At 39.5% G+C, this 23,785-nt stretch overlaps 1 protein-coding gene across 1 annotated transcript in view; it reads right to left on the minus strand.

The window, feature by feature from the left end:
- LOC133545611 (ras-related protein Rab-18-like) overlaps window positions 1-23,785 on the minus strand; it is a 31,539-nt gene that overhangs the window by 6,616 nt on the left and 1,138 nt on the right. Inside the window, exons 4-6 of the mRNA XM_061891357.1 lie at window positions 19,435-19,507; window positions 16,574-16,692; window positions 7,959-8,025 (exon numbers count right to left, since the gene is read on the minus strand). Of these exons, the coding sequence (XP_061747341.1) occupies window positions 7,959-8,025; window positions 16,574-16,692; window positions 19,435-19,507 (259 nt within the window). The remainder of the gene's footprint in view (window positions 1-7,958; window positions 8,026-16,573; window positions 16,693-19,434; window positions 19,508-23,785) is intronic.

A 23,785-nucleotide genomic window follows, 5' to 3' on the forward strand; every position in this document is an offset into this window, starting at 1 on the left:
CCAGGTGTGTTAAGTCAAGTGAATTATATTTATATAGCGCTTTTTCTCTAGTGACTCAAAGCGCTTATACATAGTGAAACCCAATATCTGAGTACAGTGTCCACACGTCTCTCCTCAATTGAGCCAAATTTAATTCGGTCTCTGTTTAATTCCTTGTTTCTTGTCTGGTTTAATAGATGTCATCAGTGTTTGAACCTGACACGTGCCTGTATAAATGAGGGCCCAGGTGTGTTAAGTCAAGTGAATTATATTTATATAGCGCTTTTTCTCTAGTGACTCAAAGCGCTTATACATAGTGAAACCCAATATCTGAGTACAGTGTCCACACGTCTCTCCTCAATTGAGCCAAATTGAATTCGGTCTCTGTTTAATTCCTTGTTTCTTGTCTGGTTTAATAGATGTCATCAGTGTTTGAACCTAACACGTGCCTGTATAAATGAGGGCCCACGTGTGTTAAGTCAAGTGAATTATATTTATATAGCGCTTTTTCTCTAGTGACTCAAACCGCATTTACAGAGTGAAAACCCAATATGTAAGTTGCATTGGAACCGGTGTGGGTGGCACTGGGAGCAGGTGGGTCATGTGCATTGCCCCAAGCACACAACGGCAGTGACTAGGATGGCGGAGGCTGTGATCAAACCTGGAACCCTCAAGTTGCTGGCACAGCCACTTTACCAACCGAGCTATACCGCCCCAAGATATTGTCTTGACCCGAGATCTACAAAGCGAAGAGGAAGCGGGACCTGACTCCCCTACAGTGACCTTTCTTTGAACTGTTTTGTAACCAAAGGCGATAGCTGTTTACGACCCCCTTCCCTTAGAAACAGCTGTTGCCATGTCATCAGGGAAAGTACAAAAAAAAGAGGTGGCGTAGAATCTTCCGTCAGGGGCGTGTGACGACACTGTACAAGGTCACGGCCACTTTACCAACCGAGCTATACCGCCACAAGATATTGTTTTGACCCGAGATCTACAAAGCAAAGAGGAAGCGGGACCTAACTCCCCTACAAGGACCTCTTCTTTGAACTGCTTTACGACCTTTTCTTTGAACTGTTCTGTAACCAAAGGCGACGAATATTTACGAACCCCCTCCCTTAGAAACAGCTGTTGCCATGTCATCAGGGAAAGTACAAAAAAAAGAGGAGGCGTACAATCTTTCGTCAGGGGCGTGGGACGACACAGTACAATGGCCCACTCGTCTCTCCTCAGTTTAGCCAAATTTGAATTTTGTCTCAGTTTAATTCCTTGCTTCTTGTCTTGTTTAATAGATGTCATCAGTGTTTGAACATGACACAAGCCTGTATAAATGAGGACCCAGTTGGTACCAGGTGTGTTAAGTGAAGTGAATTATATTCATATAGTGCATTTCTCTAGTGACTCAAAGAGCTTTTACATAGTGAAAGCCAATATCTAAGTTGCATTTGAACCAGTGTGGGTGGCTCTGGGAGCCGGCGGGTCAAGAGTATTGCCCAAGGACACAACAACAGTGACTAGGATGGCGGAAGCAGGGGATCGAACATGGAACCCTAAAGTTGCTGGCACAACCACTTTACCAACCGAGCTATACCGCCCCAAGATATTGTCTTGACCCGAGATCTACCAAGCGAAGAGGAAGCAGGACCTGACTACCCATACAGGGACCTCTTCTTTGAAGTGTTTTACATCCTTTTCTTTGAAATGTTCTGTAACCAAAGGCGGCGGCTGTTTACGACCCCCCTCCCTTAGAAACAGCTGTTGCCATGTCATCAGGGAAAGTCCAAATAAAAGAGGCGGCGTACAAACTTTTGTCAGGGGCGTGGGACGACACTGTACAATGGCCCACACGTCTCTCCTCAATTTAGCCAAATTTGAATTCTGTCTCTGTTTAATTCCTTGCTTCTTGTCTGGTTTAATAGATGTCATCAGTGTTTAAACCTGACATGCACCTGACAAGAGGCTTCCACAAATGAACAAAAGGAAGGGAAAGTTTCCACTCTAATGGGCAAAAAAACATCAAAAACGTCCTGAGCCTTTAAATGATCTCATAGGAAAAATTAAATATGAATACTGATATTTTTTAAATACACATTTCCTAATGCATTTTGGCCTTTTTTCCACACCAAACTTATTTTTTTCCATTACAACAGAGCTTTAGGAAAAACTGTGGCTTCAGTTTTTGTGCGGATGATTAAAACTGACCACTTTGGGTTGTGTCATTAAAAAAAATGGGCGACATTATCTCATACTTTTTAAACATGAAGTCCTTTACTCTCTTGTGTTCAATTCCTTCCAGTGTCTTTTTTTCCCCCCTTCTGATTGGACAAAATGCACATTACATCTGGAGAATGGGTTTTCATGAGGACAGCCTAAAGGAGAACTGTCACAAATAATTGTATCTAATTTATCACAAAACTGTTTGTTTCCATGAGTTCCCAGCGAGAGGAAAAAAGGTCCTTGATCCTACCAAGAAGAAGGCTTGTAAAACTCCACTGTGTAGGATGGGAAGCAACATGAAGGTGTTCTGTTTCTTTGATGTATTGTAATCCACAGAGAGATTTTGTCTAGACCCGAGAACTACAACGCGGACAGGAACTGTTTTACGACCTTTTCGTTGAACTGTGTGTAAGCAAAGGTGGTGGCTGTTTACGACCGCCGGTCCCTTAGAAACAGCTGTTGCCATGTAATCAGGGAAAGCCCAAATAAAAGAGGCGGCGTACAATCTTTTGTCAGAGCGTGGTGAGACTGTACAAAGAGTACAGTCCAGACGTCTCTCCTCATTTGAGCCAAATTTAATTATGTCTCTGTTTAATTCCTTGCGTCTTGTCTTGTTTAATAGATGTCATCAGTGTTTGAACCTGACAGGAACTAGACTTTTTGGGGGGGGGGGGGAATGTTGCATTTTGTTCACAATCATTATAAAAGACATGACGGCGGATTTATTTTAATTTGATTTTTTTCAAATGCATTCTAAATATTTAAAAAATGCCATCAAAAGTCCGCTTAGAATGGAACCTATGGGAGCCGATCAATTCGGTCTATAGAGTCACAAAAAAACCAAACACATCCAAATACCTCCATTAGGGTTTTATATAGAGGATGTAAGTATACAGTCGTGGTCAAAAGTTTACATACACTTGTAAAGGGCATAATGTCATGGCTGTCTCGAGTTTCCAATCATTTCTAGCACTCTTGTTTTTTTTGTGTGATGGAGTGATTGGAGCACATACTTGTTGGTCACAAAAAACATTCATGAAGTTTGGTTCTTTTATGAATTTATGATGGGTCTACTGAAAATGTGACCAAATCTGCTGGGCAATGTTAATATTTGCTTACATGTCCCTTGGCGTGTTTCACTGCAATAAGGCGCTTTTGGTAGCCATCCACAAGCTTCTAGCTACCAGGCTTGATGGTAGGATGGTGTTCCTGGGATTTTTGTTTCATCTGACATCACATGGACAAAGATAAGACTTACTGGAGGAAAGTTCTGTGGTCAGATGAAACAAAAATGGAGCTGTTTGGCCACAATACCCAGCAATATGTTTGGAGGAGAAAAGGTGAGGCCTTTAATCCCAGGAACACCAAACCTACCGTCAAACATGGTGGTGGTAGTATTATGCTCTGGGCCTGTTTTGCTGCCAATGGAACTGGTGCTTTACAGAGAGTAAATGGGACAATGAAAATCATCAGCCCGGAGGTTGGTTATTGGGCGCAGTTGGGTATTCCAACAGGACAATGGACCCCAAACACACGTCAAAAGTGGTAAAGGAATGGCTAAATCAGGCTAGAATTAAGGTTTTAGAATGGCCGTCCCAAAGTCCTGACTTAAACATGTGGACAATGCTGAAGAAACAAGTCCGTGTCAGAAAACCAACACATTTCGCCGAACCGCACCAATTTTGTGTAGAGGATGTCACGGTTCAGACTCTTGCCGCCGCCGTTCACCCATTTGTGCGCTCTCCGCTGCAGGCGCGCCTCCCGCACGGCTGCAGGAGCTCTGTAATCAGCGCACCTGCTTAGGACGAACGTTCTGCCTTCATAAGCTCGCACAACCTGGAGTATAGTCTTTCAGTTGGCGTTCCTGCTCTCTTTATGTTTTTGCCCTTCCGTGTGTTCTCAGTGTGTTTTCTTGTGTCACCCCCTCCCCCGCAGTACCCTCCGTCGCCTGGAAAGTGAGCTGTGCGTCTCACTTTTCCCCGAATCTCCCTCTGGACTCGGACTGCCTCCCTCGATCTTTGACTTCCCTGGCTTTGGACTCGGACCTTTAGACTTCTCTCTCTCCCCTGGACTTCCTCGTATCTCGTTCAACACACTTGGTAACACACACTTCAGCTAACCACACACATAGTCTCACACTTGGATTTTGTCACACTCCATTTCCTTAGTTTATCAGTTATTGACTATATATATAATAAATTATTGAACGTTACCCGCCCCTCTGGTGTCTGCCGTCATCTCCCCTCTGCAAACCTTAACAGAGGAGTGGTCAAAAATTCAAGCAGAAGCTTGTGGATGGCTACCAAAAGCGCCTTATTGCAGTGAAACTTGCCAAGGGCCATGTAAGTGAATTAAGTGAATTATATTTATATAGCGCTTTTTCTCTAGTGACTCAAAGCGCTTTACATAGTGAAACCCAATATCTAAGTTACATTCAAACCAGTGTGGGTGGCACTGGGAGCAGGTGGGTAAAGTGTCTTGCCCAAGGACACAACGGCAGATACTGGGATGGCGGAAGTGGGAATCGAACCTGCAACCCTCCAGTTGCTGGCACGGCCGCTCTACCAACCGAGCTAAACCGCCCCAAATATTAACATTAATATTAATGTAAGCAAATATTAACATTGCTGTATGTATACTTTAAACCAGGTCACATTTTCAGTAGAGCCATAGTAAATTCAGAAAAGAACCAAACTTCATGAATTGTTTTTTTGTGAGCAACAAGTATGTGCTCCAATCACTATCACAAAAAAAAAAAACAAGAGTTGTAGAAATGATTGGAAACTCAAGACAGCCATGACCTTATATCCTTTACAAGTGTAAGTCAGCTTTTGACCACGACTGAATACACCAGGGGTGTCAGACTCAAATACAGAGTGGGCCAAAATTTTAAACTGAACAAAGCCGCGGGCCAGGGTTGAAAAAATTAACCTTTTAATAGGGACCCAAACAAGCAAGGACTCCGGCTTATTAGTGATTCCCAAAGCCCAAAAAAAGTCTGCGGGCTATAGAGCGTTTTCCGTTCGGGCTCCAGTACTCTGGAATGCCCTCCCGGTAACAATTCGAGATGCCACCTCAGTAGAAGCATTTAAGTCTCACCTTAAAACTCATTTGTATACTCTAGCCTTTAAATAGACTCCCTTTTTAGACCAGTTGATCTGCCATTTCTTTTCTTTTTCTTCTATGTCCCACTCTCCCTTGTGGAGGGGGTCCGGTCCGATCCGGTGGCCATGTACTGCTTGCCTGTGTATCGGCTGGGGACATCTCTGCGCTGCTGATCCGCCTCCGCTTGGGATGGTTTCCTGCTGGCTCCGCTGTGAACGGGACTCTCGCTGCTGTGTTGGATCCGCTCTGGACTGGACTCTCGCGACTGTGTTGGATCCATTGTGGATTGAACTTTCACAGTATCATGTTAGACCCGCTCGACATCCATTGCTTTCCTCCTCTCCAAGGTTCTCATGGTCATCATTGTCACCGACGTCCCACTGGGTGTGAGTTTTCCTTGCCCTTATGTGGGCCTACCGAGGATGTCGTGGTGGTTTGTGCAGCCCTTTGAGACACTAGTGATTTAGGGCTATACAAGTAAACATTGATTGATTGATTGATTGATATAACTTTATAGTGACATGCAAAATTGAGTTTCAAATAATAACAATATTTAAAAAATATCAATGGCATATCAAATAAAATTTAAATACAAATAGAATGCCTCTTTTCTATTTGCAGCCTTCTGAGGTAAATATCAAAATAAACTTTTTCCACAGGCCAATAATACATTTGAAAGTGAAATAACAATAAGGGATGAATCAAACATTCAAGCCTTGAAGTAGCAAAAGAAAGTGAATGAATAAAACGTTAATTATTGCTCAGTTTGTTACACTGATTTGCTTTAACAATGTTTATACAACCTAATAGTGCAAAATCGACTTTCAAAAAAACAAACGAAAAAACATCGCAGAAATAAAATTTGAATAAAACACGTAATGCCTCTTTTCTATTTGCAGCATTCTGATGTAAATATCAACAAAAACGTTTCCCACTAGCTAATAAATTTGAAAATAAAAAAACGAGGTGGTCGGGGTTGGGGGGGTGGCGGGGTTTGGTAGTAGCGGGGGTGGATATTGTTGCGTCCCGGAAGAGTTAGTGCTGCAAGGGGTTCTGGGTACTTTTTCTGTTGTGTTCGCATCGTGTTTCGGTGCGGTTGTTCTCCCGAATTGTGTTTGTCATTCTTGTTTGGTGTGGCTTCACAGTGTGGCGCATATTTGTAACAGTTTTTTTTTTTTTTTTTCCCAAGATGGCGCTGCTGTAGTGGCTGCTGTTGGCAGGAGCTCTGTGCTCTTGTGTCATCCTTTTGGGTTTCCCTCTTGTTTTCATGTGTTATTATATTTTTTTGCATTTTGGTCCAGGACCCTTTGGGACTGTGTGACAAGGAGTGGCACTTTCGTGACCTCTGTGGTGCTTTTTTTGTGGACTTTTGGATCTGTCTCCCGGGAGCCTTTTGGCCATTAAGACCAGCTGCTGGGTCTCTGCTAAACCGTAGTCGGTTTGGAGGGACTGTAGGAGATGCGGATGAGGGGACAGGGCTGCAGAGCTAGCACTGAACGCTGGGACGGAGAGGCTTCGTGGTGTCTTGGCTGGGTGAGCAGGTGTCGGACACCTCAGTCTCCTTGGACGTATCCTCGCTCATCCATGCGGACTGGACACTGGCCGAGAGTGGAGTCGGCTGTCTTGGTTGCTTTGTTGGGTCTGCTTCTGTCTCTGGCCATGCTCCTTCCTCCCCAGCAGACGATGGCGTGGAACACCGCAGAGGCCACCACAGTGGATATGTTTCTTTTACTTTTTATTCATAGCTGTATGTAGAAGTGTCTGGTTGGATCTGCTGCTTTAATGTCTTTAATGTCCTCTGTGTTCTTTGATGTTTCCCTCTTACACACATGGAAGAGGGATGTGTACCATGGTTATGAGTTGTTTTTTTATTTTTTTTTTTATTTATTTGTTTTTTTCCTTTGGCCTCAGTCTGCACCCCCTCTCCAGGGCCCAGGCAAAGACCGATTTTTAAAATTTTATTTTAATCTTCTATTTTTTTCTCCCCCCCTCCCCCCCTTTGTTTACCTTTATCTCATCTTTTTTGTAAGGGGTGCTGGAAGCCGGCAGACCCGTCAGCGATCCTGTTCTGTCTCCCTGTAATGTTTGTTTAAACTTGAATGGGATTGTGCTGAAAATTTTAATTTTCCTGAAGGAACTCTCCTGACGGAATAAATAAAGTACTATCTAATCTAATCTAAGTGTTAAAGTTGTTTATACGGCCACCCTCAGTGTGACCGTTACGGCTGTTGATCAAATATGCCTTGCATTCACTTGTGTGTGTGTGTGTGTACAAACCACATATATTATGTGACTTGGCCGGCACGCTGTATGTATAGAGGAAAAGCGGACGTAACAACCGGTTGTGGAGAACGCTAAAGACAGTACCTTTAAGGCACGACCCCAATATTGTTGTCTAGAAAGAAATTCGGGAGAATGGTTGCCCCGGGAGTTTTTCGGGAGGGGCACTGACCTTCGGGAGGGTTGGCGAGTATGAGTATAAACGGTACTGTCGCTGTATAATCCTGGCGGGCCAGCTCTAATGTTAATTTGATATTGCCTCAAGGGCCAAATGAAATTACACGGCGGGCCAGAGTTTGACACCCATGGTATACACATATATGTACATATCACCTGCAAAATCAAGAGACGTCTGATTGAACTCCAACGTGGACACTCACCGATAAAAAGCATGGAGTGTTTTCTTGCGAACTTCAGGCCTTCGTTGCGGTCCACTTCATGGTCATCCTGCAAAGCAAATGCAACAACATGCTTTATAAAGCACTGCAATGCACATCGACCTCTACGAGCACCACCCTGGCAGAGGGGTGGATCACACTAGGGCTGGGCGATATAGCGACATATTCGATACATCGCGGGTTTGTCTCTGTGCGATACACAAAATGACGATCAATGATCTTTAGTTGTATTGTAAATACAGCCATGCGCAGCATTCACGTATATGACCCAATACAAATAACCTTCCCTAGTCATGGTGCAAAAGAAACTGTCAACAAGACATGGTCACACGTAACACAACCTGCCCACTGAACTTTGTGGATATTATAAAAAAAACGTCCATGTCAAATATACTCGATATATCGCGGGTTGTAGAAAATGACTACATCGTGATATTCGAGTATACGTTCTCACGCGGTTTCTTTTAGCGGCGGGCATTACACTACAGGCTCTTCTCACTCGTTCTCGTCTCTCCTTCTCACAGAGACATAAAACAAGCGCACCTCCTTACATACGTCACATACCGTCGCGCGCGCAACGTCATACACTCTGGTAGCGGCATGGTAAAGTTAGCTACGATGCTCGCGGTGTGGTAACAAATGAATGAAGAATTGTGGTTTGGCTTTAAGATGTTTTACAAGTATGCGGCAAAAGCGTTGCTACAAAAAGTAGCGGAGCTGCTAATGTGTGGCCCCATTCGAAAAGTCACCCGCCAGAGCAAAAACATATTTTACAATCAAACAAAAACGCAACAAAAAAGCAACAAACAGTGAAATATGAACACAAAGGGTAAAAAAACCCAACACTTACAATCGGATATATGTGATATATCACTAAACTTAAAACTTTGTTGTAAAAAACGACCTAGAATGTACATGTCAATAAAGAATGTGGGATTTACAATATTAACTATGAACGATAAAACACTGAATATTGACAACATATGACATATTTTAGTGAAGTGAAGTGAATTATATTTATATAGCGCTTTTCTCTAGGGACTCAAAGCGCTTTTTACATAGTGAAACCCAATATCTAAGTTACATTTAAACCAGTGTGGGTGGCACTGGGAGCAGGTGGGTAAAGTGTCTTGCCCAAGGACACAACGGCAGTGACTAGGATGGCGGGAGCGGGAATCGAACCTGCAACCCTCAAGTTGCTGACACGGCCGCTCTACCAACCGAGCTATACCGCCCCAAGCTAAAACGCAACAAAAAATGCAACAAACACACTGAATGCAACAAACACACTGAAATATGAATGTAAAGGGTAAAAAACCCACTTACAATTGGATATATGTGATATATCACTAGTATTTGGAACTTTGTTGTAAAAATCGACCTAGAATGTACATGTCAATAAAGAATGTGGGATTTACAATATTAACTATGAACGATAAAACACTGAATATTGACAACATATGACATATTTTACAAGAGAAAACGCAACAAACACAGTGAAATATGAACGCAAAGTGTAAACAAAAAAAACACTTACAGTCGGATGTATGTGAAATATCACTAAAATTTAGAACTTTGTTGTAAAAATCGACCTAGAATGTACATGTCAATAAAGAATGTGGGATTTACACTATTAACTATGAATGATAAAACACTGAATATTGACAACACATGACATATTTTACAAGCGAAAACGCAACAAAAAATGCAACAAACACAGTGAAATATGAACACAAAGGGTAAAAAAACCCCCACCTCCAATCATATATGTGATATATCACTAAACTTCAGTACTTTGTAGTAAAAATTGACGTAGAACGAACATGTCACTAAAGAATGTGGGATTTACAATATTAACTATGAACGATAAAACACTGAATATTGACAACATATGACATATTTTACAAGAAAAAACGCAAAAAAAAATGCAACAAACACACTGAAATATGAACGTAAAGAGTAAAAAAAAAACACCTACAATCGGATATATGTGATATATCACTAAACTTTAGAACTTCATTGTAAACATCGATCTAGAATGTACATGTCACTAAAGAATGTGGGATTTACAATATTAACTATGAACGATAAAACACTGAATATTGACAACATGACATATTTTACAAGCGAAAACGCCAAAAAAAATGCAACAAACAGTGAAATATGAACTCAAAGGGTAAAAAAACCCACTTACAATCGGATTTATGTAATACATCACTAAACTTTATAACTTTATTGTAAAAATCGACTTCCTCGTCTGTCCCGGACACCCGCACTTGAGGCTCTGGAAACACTACGTGGAAATGCTCCCAAGCCACAAAGCCTGGTCTGAGATGCTGTGACTTAGATTACCTTAGTAACTAATTAGATTACTAAAGTAACTAATTAGATGACCATAGTAACTAGTATACCACACTAAAGCGCAGAATCCAAGCATTTGAAAGACTTAGTACAGTCATTAGAAAACATAAGTGCACATCGTAATGGCAGCTACACTTTCCATCTTACAGATCTAAAAAAATATATTTTGGAATGTCCGGCGGGCCAATTTGAACGGCTTGAGGGGCCACATGTGGCCCCCCGGGCCTTAGTTTTCCCAGAGAATGAAGAGTGCGTGAAACTCCACACGTCAACATCACCCACAAAATCCCAAAGCAACCATTTCCAGATCAAAACTGTATGGAAAAAACAGTCAACAACAGAAGGAACCTACCACATAGTGAAGGACATACACTATTTGATGCTTATTATGCAGCTCCTTTTTATTTGACAGTGATTGAAATATCTTGTGTGACATCATGCACGAAAGTGCACTTTATTTGTTTTTAACTATTGTAGTGGCGTTCTGTACAAAAAGTGCACTTTAATTTAGTGTTGTTTTGATGGCATCTTAGTGACATCATGCACAAAAGTGCACTTTATTTGTTTTAACCTATTGTAGTGGCGTTCTGTACAAAAAGTGCACTTTAATTTAGTGTTGTTTTGATAAGACATCTTAGTGACATCATGCACAAAAGTGCACTTTATTTGTTTTAACCTATTGTAGTGGCGTTCTGTACAAAAAGTGCACTTTAATTTAGTGTTGTTTTGATAAGACATCTTAGTGACATCATGCACAAAAGTGCACTTTATTTGTTTTAACCTATTGTAGTCGCGTTCTGTACCAAAAGTGCACTTTAATTTAGTGTTGTTTGGATATGACATATTAGTGACATCATGCACAAAAGTGCACTTTATTTGTTTAAACCTATTGTAGTGGCGTTCTGTACAAAAAGTGCACTTTAATTTAGTGTTGTTTTGATAAGACATCTTAGTGACATCACGCACAAAAGTGCACTTTAATTTAGTGTTGTTTGGATATGACATATTAGTGACATCATGCACAAAAGTGCACTTTATTTGTTTTAACCTATTGTAGTGGCGTTCTGTACAAAAAGTGCACTTTAATTTAGTGTTGTTTTGATATGACATCTGAGTGACATCACGCACAAAAGTGCATTTTATTTGTTTTAACCTATTGTAGTGGCGTTCTGTACAAAAAGTGCACCTTAATTTAGTGTTGTTTGGATATGACATATTAGTGACATCATGCACAAAAGTGCACTTTATTTGTTTTAACCTATTGTAGTGGCGTTCTGTACAAAAAGTGCACTTTAATTTAGTGTTGTTTTGATAAGACATCTTAGTGACATCACGCACAAAAGTGCATTTTATTTGTTTTAACCTATTGTAGTGGCGTTCTGTACAAAAAGTGCACTTTAATTTAGTGTTGTTTTGATATGACATCTTAGTGACATCACGCACAAAAGTGCACTTTATTTGTTTTAACCTATTGTAGTGGCGTTCTGTACAAAAAGTGCACCTTAATTTAGTGTTGTTTGGATATGACATATTAGTGACATCATGCACAAAAGTGCACTTTATTTGTTTTAACCTATTGTAGTGGCGTTCTGTACAAAAAGTGCACTTTAATTTAGTGTTGTTTTGATAAGACATCTGAGTGACATCCCACACAAAAGTGCATTTTATTTGTTTTAACCTATTGTAGTGGCGTTCTGTACAAAAAGTGCACTTTAATTTAGTGTTGTTTTGATAAGACATCTTAGTGACATCACGCACAAAAGTGCACTTTAATTTAGTGTTGTTTGGATATGACATATTAGTGACATCATGCACAAAAGTGCACTTTATTTGTTTTAACCTATTGTAGTGGCGTTCTGTACAAAAAGTGCACTTTAATTTAGTGTTGTTTTGATATGACATCTGAGTGACATCACGCACAAAAGTGCATTTTATTTGTTTTAACCTATTGTAGTGGCGTTCTGTACAAAAAGTGCACTTTAATTCAGTGTTGTTTTGATAAGACATCTTAGTGACATCATGCACAAAAGTGCACTTTATTTGTTTTAACCTATTGTAGTGGCGTTCTGTATAAAAAGTGCACTTTAATTCAGTGTTGTTTTGATAAGACATCTTAGTGACATCATGCACAAAAGTGCACTTTATTTGTTTTAACCTATTGTAGTGGCGTTCTGTACAAAAAGTGCACTTTAATTTAGTGTTGTTTTGATAAGACATCTTAGTGACATCACGCACAAAAGTGCATTTTATTTGTTTTAACCTATTGTAGTGGCGTTCTGTACCAAAAGTGCACTTTAATTTAGTGTTGTTTGGAAATACATATTAGTGACATCATGCACAAAAGTGCACTTTATTTGTTTTAACCTATTGTAGTGGCGTTCTGTACAAAAAGTGCACTTTAATTTAGTGTTGTTTTGATAAGACATCTTAGTGACATCATGCACAAAAGTGCACTTTATTTGTTTTAACCTAATGTAGTGGCGTTCTGTACAAAAAGTGCACTTTAATTTAGTGTTGTTTGGATATGACATATTAGTGACATCATGCACAAAAGTGCACTTTATTTGTTTTAACCTATTGTAGTGGCGTTCTGTACAAAAAGTGCACTTTAATTTAGTGTTGTTTTGATAAGACATCTTAGTGACATCATGCACAAAAGTGCATTTTATTTGTTTTAACCTAATGTAGTGGCGTTCTGTACCAAAAGTGCACTTTAATTTAGTGTTGTTTGGATATGACATATTAGTGACATCATGCACAAAAGTGCACTTTATTTGTTTTAACCTATTGTAGTGGCGTTCTGTACAAAAAGTGCACTTTACTTTAGTGTTGTTTTGATAAGACATCTTAGTGACATCATGCACAAAAGTGCGCTTCATTTGTTTTAACCTATTGTAGTGGCGTTCTGTACAAAAAGTGCACTTTAATTTAGTGTTGTTTTGATATGACATCTTAGTGACATCATGCACAAAAGTGCACTTTATTTGTTTTAACCTATTGTAGTGGCGTTCTGTACAAAAAGTGCACTTTAATTTAGTGTTGTTTGGATATGACATATTAGTGACATCATGCACAAAAGTGCACTTTATTTGTTTTAACCTATTGTAGTGGCGTTCTGTACAAAAAGTGCACTTTAATTTAGTGTTGTTTTGATATGACATCTTAGTGACATCATGCACAAAAGTGCACTTTATTTGTTTTAACCTATTGTAGTGGCGTTCTGTACAAAAAGTGCACTTTACTTTAGTGTTGTTTTGATAAGACATCTTAGTGACATCATGCACAAAAGTGCGCTTCATTTGTTTTAACCTATTGTAGTGGCGTTCTGTACAAAAAGTGCACTTTAATTTAGTGTTGTTTTGATATGACATCTTAGTGACATCATGCACAAAAGTGCACTTTATTTGTTTTAACCTATTGTAGTGGCGTTCTGTACAAAAAGTGCACTTTAATTTAGTGTTGTTTGGATATGACATATTAGTGACATCATGCACAAAAGTGCACTTTATTTGTTTTAACCTATTGTAGTGGCGTTCTGTACAAAAAGTGCACTTTAATTTAGTGTTGTTTTGATAGGACATCTTAGTGACATCATGCACAAAAGTGCACTTTATTTGTTTTAACCTATTGTAGTGGCGTTCTGTACAAAAAGTGCACTTTAATTTAGTGTTGTTTTGATATGACATCTTAGTGACATCATGCACAAAAGTGCGCTTCATTTGTTTTAACCTATTGTAGTGGCGTTCTGTACAAAAAGTGCACCTTAATTTAGTGTTGTTTGGATATGTCATCTTAGTGACATCATGCACAAAAGTGCGCTTCATTTGTTTTAACCTATTGTAGTGGCGTTCTGTACAAAAAGTGCACCTTAATTTAGTGTTGTTTGGATATGACATATTAGTGACATCATGCACAAAAGTGCACTTTATTTGTTTTAACCTATTGTAGTGGCGTTCTGTACAAAAAGTGCACTTTAATTCAGTGTTGTTTTGATAAGACATCTTATTGACATCATGCACAAAAGTGCACTTTATTTGTTTTAACCTATTGTAGTGGCGTTCTGTACAAAAAGTGCACTTTAATTTAGTGTTGTTTTGATATGACATCTTAGTGACATCATGCACAAAAGTGCGCTTCATTTGTTTTAACCTATTGTAGTGGCGTTCTGTACAAAAAGTGCACTTTAATTTAGTGTTGTTTTGATATGTCATCTGAGTGACATCATGCACAAAAGTGCACTTCATTTGTTTTAACCTATTGTAGTGGCGTTCTGTACAAAAAGTGCACTTTAATTCAGTGTTGTTTTGATAAGACATCTTAGTGACATCATGCACAAAAGTGCGCTTCATTTGTTTTAACCTATTGTAGTGGCGTTCTGTACAAAAAGTGCACTTTAATTTAGTGTTGTTTTGATATGACATCTTAGTGACATCATGCACAAAAGTGCACTTTATTTGTTTTAACCTATTGTAGTCGCGTTCTGTACCAAAAGTGCACTTTAATTTAGTGTTGTTTGGATATGACATATTAGTGACATCATGCACAAAAGTGCACTTTATTTGTTTTAACCTATTGTAGTGGCGTTCTGTACAAAAAGTGCACTTTAATTTAGTGTTGTTTTGATAAGACATCTTAGTGACGTCATGCACAAAAGTGCACTTCATTTGTTTTAACCTATTGTAGTGGCGTTCTGTACCAAAAGTGCACTTTAATTTAGTGTTGTTTGGATATGACATATTAGTGACGTCATGCACAAAAGTGCACTTCATTTGTTTTAACCTATTGTAGTGGCGTTCTGTACAAAAAGTGCACCTTAATTTAGTGTTGTTTGGATATGTCATCTTAGTGACATCATGCACAAAAGTGCGCTTCATTTGTTTTAACCTATTGTAGTGGCGTTCTGTACAAAAAGTGCACCTTAATTTAGTGTTGTTTGGATATGACATATTAGTGACATCATGCACAAAAGTGCACTTTATTTGTTTTAACCTATTGTAGTGGCGTTCTGTACAAAAAGTGCACTTTAATTCAGTGTTGTTTTGATAAGACATCTTAGTGACATCATGCACAAAAGTGCACTTTATTTGTTTTAACCTATTGTAGTGGCGTTCTGTACAAGAAGTGCACTTTAATTTAGTGTTGTTTTGATAAGACATCTTAGTGACATCACGCACAAAAGTGCACTTTAATTTAGTGTTGTTTGGATATGACATCTTAGTGACATCATGCACAAAAGTGCACTTTATTTGTTTTAACCTATTGTAGTGGCGTTCTGTACAAAAAGTGCACTTTACTTTAGTGTTGTTTGGATATGACATATTAGTGACATCATGCACAAAAGTGCACTTCATTTGTTTTAACCTATTGTAGTGGCGTTCTGTACCAAAAGTGCACTTTAATTTAGTGTTGTTTTGATATGACATCTTAGTGACATCACGCACAAAAGTGCACTTTATTTGTTTTAACCTATTGTAGTGGCGTTCTGTACAAAAAGTGCACTTTACTTTAGTGTTGTTTGGATATGACATATTAGTGACATCATGCACAAAAGTGCACTTCATTTGTTTTAACCTATTGTAGTGGCGTTCTGTACAAAAAGTGCACTTTAATTTAGTGTTGTTTTGATAAGACATCTTAGTGACATCACGCACAAAAGTACACTTTAATTTAGTGTTGTTTGGATATGACATCTTAGTGACATCACGCACAAAAGTGCACTTTATTTGTTTTAACCTATTGTAGTGGCGTTCTGTACAAAAAGTGCACTTTACTTTAGTGTTGTTTGGATATGACATATTAGTGACATCACGCACAAAAGTGCACTTCATTTGTTTTAACCTATTGTAATTGTACAAAAAGTGCACTTTAATTTAGTGTTGTTTTGATATGTCATCTGTGTGACATCATGCACAAAAGTGCACTAATAGCTTGTTTTTTTCTGACAATCTTGCACTTTCTGTTTTGGAAATGACATGAATGTTTGTGCCACTGCTTAATAACTGTTTTATAAATACACTTTTGGTCAATTGACTTAGTTGTAATTTGCATGGAAGTTTAAAATGAGCATATATCAATGCAAGAATGTTTTAATGTAGACACACAGAATCATCATAACACTGTGATTATATGCATCAAGTGTTCATTCAAGGCTGAGACAAAAATATGGAGATACATGGCCTAAAAAATATTGAGATATTAATAAAAGGCTGTATCGCCCAGCCCTGGATCGCACTCACCCGATCGATCTTGTTCCCAACGAGCATCTTGACGATATCATTGCGAGTTGTGTAGGTTTCCAGTTCGTTCAGCCAGTTTTCCAGCTTGGTGAAGGTGTCCCGCTTGGTAACATCGTATACTGTAAAAACAAACCAAAAAAAAAACCAGATAAACAATGTTAAAAAAATTCATCGTCATGTCGTACTGACAGTATTGATATGCCAAAAATAATACTGTACATTATGGCTGCACAAACATTGAAAACATGCAACCTAAATTCTAAATGAACACAACATGACATAGGACACGTCATCCTATTTTAATGACTATAAGCCGCTACTTTTTTCCAACACTTTGAGCCCTGCGGCTAATGAAAAGGTGCGGATAATTTATGGACCTTTTTTTCGCTCGTAGCCATATTTATTTATTTGTATTCAATAAATAACTTTAATGTTACGCCGACAAAGCCACTGGAGAGGCGTGTCATGTATTTTGGACGAGTTCCATCAGTGCCAGTGCTGCTGTCTGACAATGTCCTTCCTGTTTCGTACCTTGACCCGGAAGTGTTAGTCCATAGTGTTAGCAGCATTAACTTAGAATGACATTCTTTCTGTTTTGTTTTCAGTTTCGTGAATTCACCAGGACGTCACAGTGGAGTTATTGAGTCTGTTTAGCCAATTAGCCTTAGACTTACTTTATTTTCATTTAAATTTGAACTTTACAGTACAGATAACAACAAAATGTTGTTGCATTAGCTGGCTGTGGTGCAGGATAAAAGAGAGCTAGCTTTCACAGCTCGTGGGTCCATGACGATGACTTCTGTTTTGTTTGATCTGCCGTTTTACTGCCGTGTTACCTGCATCGGTTGAAACAATTAGGGAATACGTTTACAAATTATTTCTGCGACTAAATATGTAAAAATATTGTCTGAAATCTGGTGGGTGCGGCTTAAACACCGGAGCGCACTAAAGCCCAGAAGAAAAAAAAACGTAAAAAAAATGTTCTTTCAGCTTGACTTTATTATGCTAACGAATGTATTGCGGAGTGAGCAAGCATGCCATGTGTTTGACTTGATTTAAAAAATGTAATTTACATCCTAACCTTGATTCCTTTTGAACCGCAATCTAAATGTATTCCTACCTTTCAAAACTGGAAGTATTAGAAAAATTATACATATACATACATTTTTATATATATATATATTTATATATAATCCATAAATGCACATACATATGTATAAATATAAACCATAAATACATACAGACACAAATATATATATGTGTGTGTGTATTTAAATATATATATATATCCATCCATCCATCCATCCATCATCTTCCGCTTATCCGAGGTCGGGTCGCGGGGGCAGCAGCCTAAGCAGGGAAGCCCAGACTTCCCTCTCCCCAGCCACTTCGTCCAGCTCTTCCCGGGGGATCCCGAGGCGTTCCCAGGCCAGCCGGGAGACATAGTCTTCCCAACGTGTCCTGGGTCTTCCCCGTGGCCTCCTACCGGTTGGATGTGCCCTAAACACCTCCCTAGGGAGGCCTTCGGGTGGCATCCTGACCAGATGCCCGAACCACCTCATCTGGCTCCTCTCCATGTGGAGGAGCAGCGGCTTTACGTTGAGTTCCTCCCGGATGTCAGAGCTTCTCACCCTATCTCTAAGGGAGAGACCTGGAAACTCATTTGGGCCGCTTGTACCCGTGATCTTATCCTTTCAGTCATGACCCAAAGTTCATGACCATAGGTGAGGATGGGAACATAGATCGACCGGTGAATTGAGAGCTTTGCCTTCCGGCTCAGCTCCTTCTTCACCACAACGGATCGGTACAACGTCCGCATTACTGAAGACGCCGCACCGATCCGCCTGTCGATCTCACGATCCACTCTTCCCTCACTCGTGAACAAGACTCCTATATATATATATATATATATATATACTACATATACATATATACATACATATATAAAATATATATACATATATATGTATATAGAGGGGGGTTGCCCACATTTGAGGTCCTCTCCAAGGTTTCTCATAGTCATCATTGTCACTAGCGTCCCACTGGGTGTGAGTTTTTCTTGCCCTTATGTGGGATGTCGTACTCGTAATGGTATGTACAGTCCTTTGAGACATTTGTGATTTAGGTCTATATAAATAAACATTGATTGATTGATTGATATAAATATATATACATATAGAAAAAAATATATATATAGTATATACATATATATATATCTGTGATGAGGTGGCGACTTGTCCAGGGTGTACCCCGCCTTCCGCCCGATTGTAGCTGAGATAGGCGCCAGCGCCCCCCGCGACCCCAAAAGGGAACAAGCGGTAGAAAATGGATGGATATATATATATATGTGTGTAAATAAATATATATACATATAGAAAAAATATATATGTATTCTATATGTATGTATACAGATGTATATACATATATATATATATATATATATATTTATTTATTTAATTTTATAAGAAACTATTTAAAAAAAGAGGTACTAAGGCCATCTCCATGCAACCAGAAAAAAGGTTTTCTAACCTGTAACCTACCTTGAAAAGGTTTCATGATGAATATTATATCAAGTAACACGTTGGTGAGAATCGATTCTGAATCGAATCGTCGCCCAAAGAATTGGATTAAATCAGTTAGTGCCCAAAGATTGACATCCCTCATTATTTTTGTACAATTGATTACTGAACAGCTGCCATTTCGGGACGTCCTATGAAGAACATCAGAAAGCAACGAGGAGTCTAATAATAATGAACAGTGTCATTTATTTCAAACAAAAGCAGCTTTGTGTGTGTGTGTGTGTGTGTGTGTTACATATTACGACAACAAATGCATACAAGGAGATATAAATCAGTTCTTACCAAGTATGACACCCTGCGCGCCCCGATAGTAGCTGGGTGTTAACGTGCGAAACCTTTCCTGACCAGCTGTGTCCTACGGATAGAGAGGCATGATTTTAGAAAAAATCTATAAAAACAAGGACACCATTATTTGTCAATCTTTCTTTTGAAGAATGAAGCAAAGTATTTGGTTTTACCGTGTACTTTATTAGTACTGGTATACCGTACAACCCCACTCTCACTATGTTAGATCCACTATGGACTGGACTCTCACAATATTATGTTAGTTCCACATTGGACTGGACTTTCACAATATTATGTTAGATCCACTATGGACTGGACTCTCACACTATTATGTTAGATCCACTATGGACTGGACTCTCACACTATTATGTTAGATCCACTATGGACTGGACTCTCACACTATTATGTTAGATCCACTATGGACTGGACTCTCACACTATTATGCTAGATCCACTATGGACTGGACTTTCACAATTTTATGTTAGATCCACTATGGACTGGACTCTCACACTATTATGCTAGATCCACTATGGACTGGACTTTCACAATATTATGTTAGATCCACTATGGACTGGACTCTCAGAATATTATGTTAGATCTACTATGGACTGGACTCTCACACTATTATGTTAGATCCACTATGGACTGGACTCTCACACTATTATGCTAGATCCACTATGGACTGGACTTTCACAATATTATGTTAGATCCACTATGGACTGGACTCTCAGAATATTATGTTAGATCTACTATGGACTGAACTCTCACACTATTATGCTAGATCCACTATGGACTGGACTCTCACACCATAATGCTAGAGCCACTATGGACTGGACTCTCACATTATGTGAGATGCACTATGGACTGGACTCTCACATTATGCTAGATCCACTATGGACTGGACTCTCACAATATTATGTTAGATCCACTATGGACTGGACTCTCACACTATTATGCTAGATCCACTATGGACTGGACTCTCACACTATTATGCTAGATCCACTATGGACTGGACTCTCACAATATTATGTTAGATCCACTATGGACTGGACTCTCACACCATAATACTAGAGCCACTATGGACTGGACTCTCACATTATGTGAGATCCACTATGGACTGGACTCTCACATTATGCTAGATCCACTATGGACTGGACTCTCACACTATTATGCTAGATCCACTATGGACTGGACTCTCACAATATTATGTTAGATCCACTATGGACTGGACTCTCACACTATTATGTTAGATCCACTATGGACTGGACTCTCACACTATTATGTTTGATCCACTATGGACTGGACTCTCACACCATTATGTTAGATCCACTATGGACTGGACTCTCACACCATAATGCTAGAGCCACTATGGACTGGACTCTCACATTATGTGAGATCCACTATGGACTGGACTCTCACATTATGCTAGATCCACTATGGACTGGACTCTCACACTATTATGCTAGATCCACCATGGACTGGACTCTCACATTATGTTAGATCCACTATGGACTGGACTCTCACACTATTATGTTAGATCCACTATGGACTGGACTCTCACACTATTATGTTTGATCCACTATGGACTGGACTCTCACACTATTATGTTAGATCCACTATGGACTGGACTCTCACACCATAATGCTAGAGCCACTATGGACTGGACTCTCACATTATGTGAGATCCACTATGGACTGGACTCTCACATTATGCTAGATCCACTATGGACTGGACTCTCACACTATTATGCTAGATCCACTATGGACTGGACTCTCACAATATTATGTTAGATCCACTATGGACTGGACTCTCACACTATTATGTTAGATCCACTATGGACTGGACTCTCACACTATTATGTTTGATCCACTATGGACTGGACTCTCACAGTATTATGTTAGATCCACTATGGACTGGACTCTCACATTATTATGTTAGATCCACTATGGACTGGACCCTCACACTATTATGTTTGATCCACTATGGACTGGACTCTCACACTATTATGTTTGATCCACTATGGACTGGACTCTCACACTATTATGTTAGATCCACTATGGACTGGACTCTCACATTATTATGTTAGATCCACTATGGACTGGACCCTCACACTATTATGCTAGATCCACCATGGACTGGACTCTCACATTATGTGAGATCCACTATGGACTGGACTCTCACATTATGCTAGATCCACTATGGACTGGACTCTCACACTATTATGCTAGATCCACTATGGACTGGACTCTCACAATATTATGTTAGATCCACTATGGACTGGACTCTCACACTATTATGTTAGATCCACTATGGACTGGACTCTCACACTATTATGTTTGATCCACTATGGACTGGACTCTCACACTATTATGTTAGATCCACTATGGACTGGACTCTCACACCATAATGCTAGAGCCACTATGGACTGGACTCTCACATTATGTGAGATCTACTATGGACTGGACTCTCACATTATGCTAGATCCACTATGGACTGGACTCTCACACTATTATGCTAGATCCACTATGGACTGGACTCTCACAATATTATGTTAGATCCACTATGGACTGGACTCTCACACTATTATGTTAGATCCACTATGGACTGGACTCTCACACTATTATGTTTGATCCACTATGGACTGGACTCTCACACTATTATGTTAGATCCACTATGGACTGGACTCTCACACTATTATGTTTGATCCACTATGGACTGGACTCTCACACTATTATGTTAGATCCACTATGGACTGGACTCTCACATTATTATGTTAGATCCACTATGGACTGGACCCTCACACTATTATGTTTGATCCACTATGGACTGGACTCTCACACTATTATGTTAGATCCACTATGGACTGGACTCTCACATTATTATGTTAGATCCACTATGGACTGGACCCTCACACTATTATGCTAGATCCACCATGGACTGGACTCTCACACTATTATGTTAGATCCACTATGGACTGGACTCTAACACTATTATGTTAGATCCACTATGGACTGGACTCTCACACTATTATGCTAGATCCACTATGGACTGGACTCTCACACTATTATGCTAGCTCCACTATGGACTGGACTTTCACAATATTATGTTAGATCCACTATGGACTGGACTTTCACAATATTATGTTAGATCCACATTGGACTGGACTTTCACAATATTATGTTAGATCCACTATGGACTGGACTTTCACAATATTATGTTAGATCCACTATGGACTGGACTTTCACAATATTATGTTAGATCCACATTGGACTGGACTTTCATAATATTATGTTAGATCCACTATGGACTGGACTCTCACACTATTATGCTAGATCCACTATGGACTGGACTCTCACACCATAATGCTAGAGCCACTATGGACTGGACTCTCACATTATGTGAGATCCACTATGGACTGGACTCTCACATTATGCTAGATCCACTATGGACTGGACTCTCACAATATTATGCTAGATCCACTATGGACTGGACTCTCACAATATTATGTTAGATCCACTATGGACTGGACTCTCACACTATTATGTTAGATCCACTATGGACTGGACTCTCACACCATAATGCTAGAGCCACTATGGACTGGACTCTCACATTATGTGAGATCCACTATGGACTGGACTCTCACATTATGCTAGATCCACTATGGACTGGACTCTCACACTATTATGCTAGATCCACTATGGACTGGACTCTCACAATATTATGCTAGATCCACTATGGACTGGACTCTCACAATATTATGTTAGATCCACTATGGACTGGACTCTCACACTATTATGTTAGATCCACTATGGACTGGACTCTCACACCATAATGCTAGAGCCACTATGGACTGGACTCTCACATTATGTGAGATCCACTATGGACTGGACTCTCACATTATGCTAGATCCACTATGGACTGGACTCTCACACTATTATGCTAGATCCACTATGGACTGGACTCTCACAATATTATGTTAGATCCACTATGGACTGGACTCTCACACTATTATGTTAGATCCACTATGGACTGGACTCTCACACTATTATGCTAGATCCACTATGGACTGGACTCTCACACCATAATGCTAGATCCACTATGGACTGGACTCTCACAATATTATGTTAGATCCACTATGGACTGGACTCTCACACTATTATGCTAGATCCACTATGGACTGGACTCTCACACTATTAAGCTAGATCCACTATGGACTGGACTCTCACACTATTATGTTTGATCCACTATGGACTGGACTCTCACACTATTATGTTAGATCCACAATGGACTGGACTCTCACACTATTAAGCTAGATCCACTATGGACTGGACTCTCACACTATTATGCT

The sequence above is a fragment of the Nerophis ophidion genome, linkage group LG28 (genome assembly GCF_033978795.1).
Source record: "Nerophis ophidion isolate RoL-2023_Sa linkage group LG28, RoL_Noph_v1.0, whole genome shotgun sequence".
Classification (NCBI taxonomy): domain Eukaryota; kingdom Metazoa; phylum Chordata; class Actinopteri; order Syngnathiformes; family Syngnathidae; genus Nerophis; species Nerophis ophidion.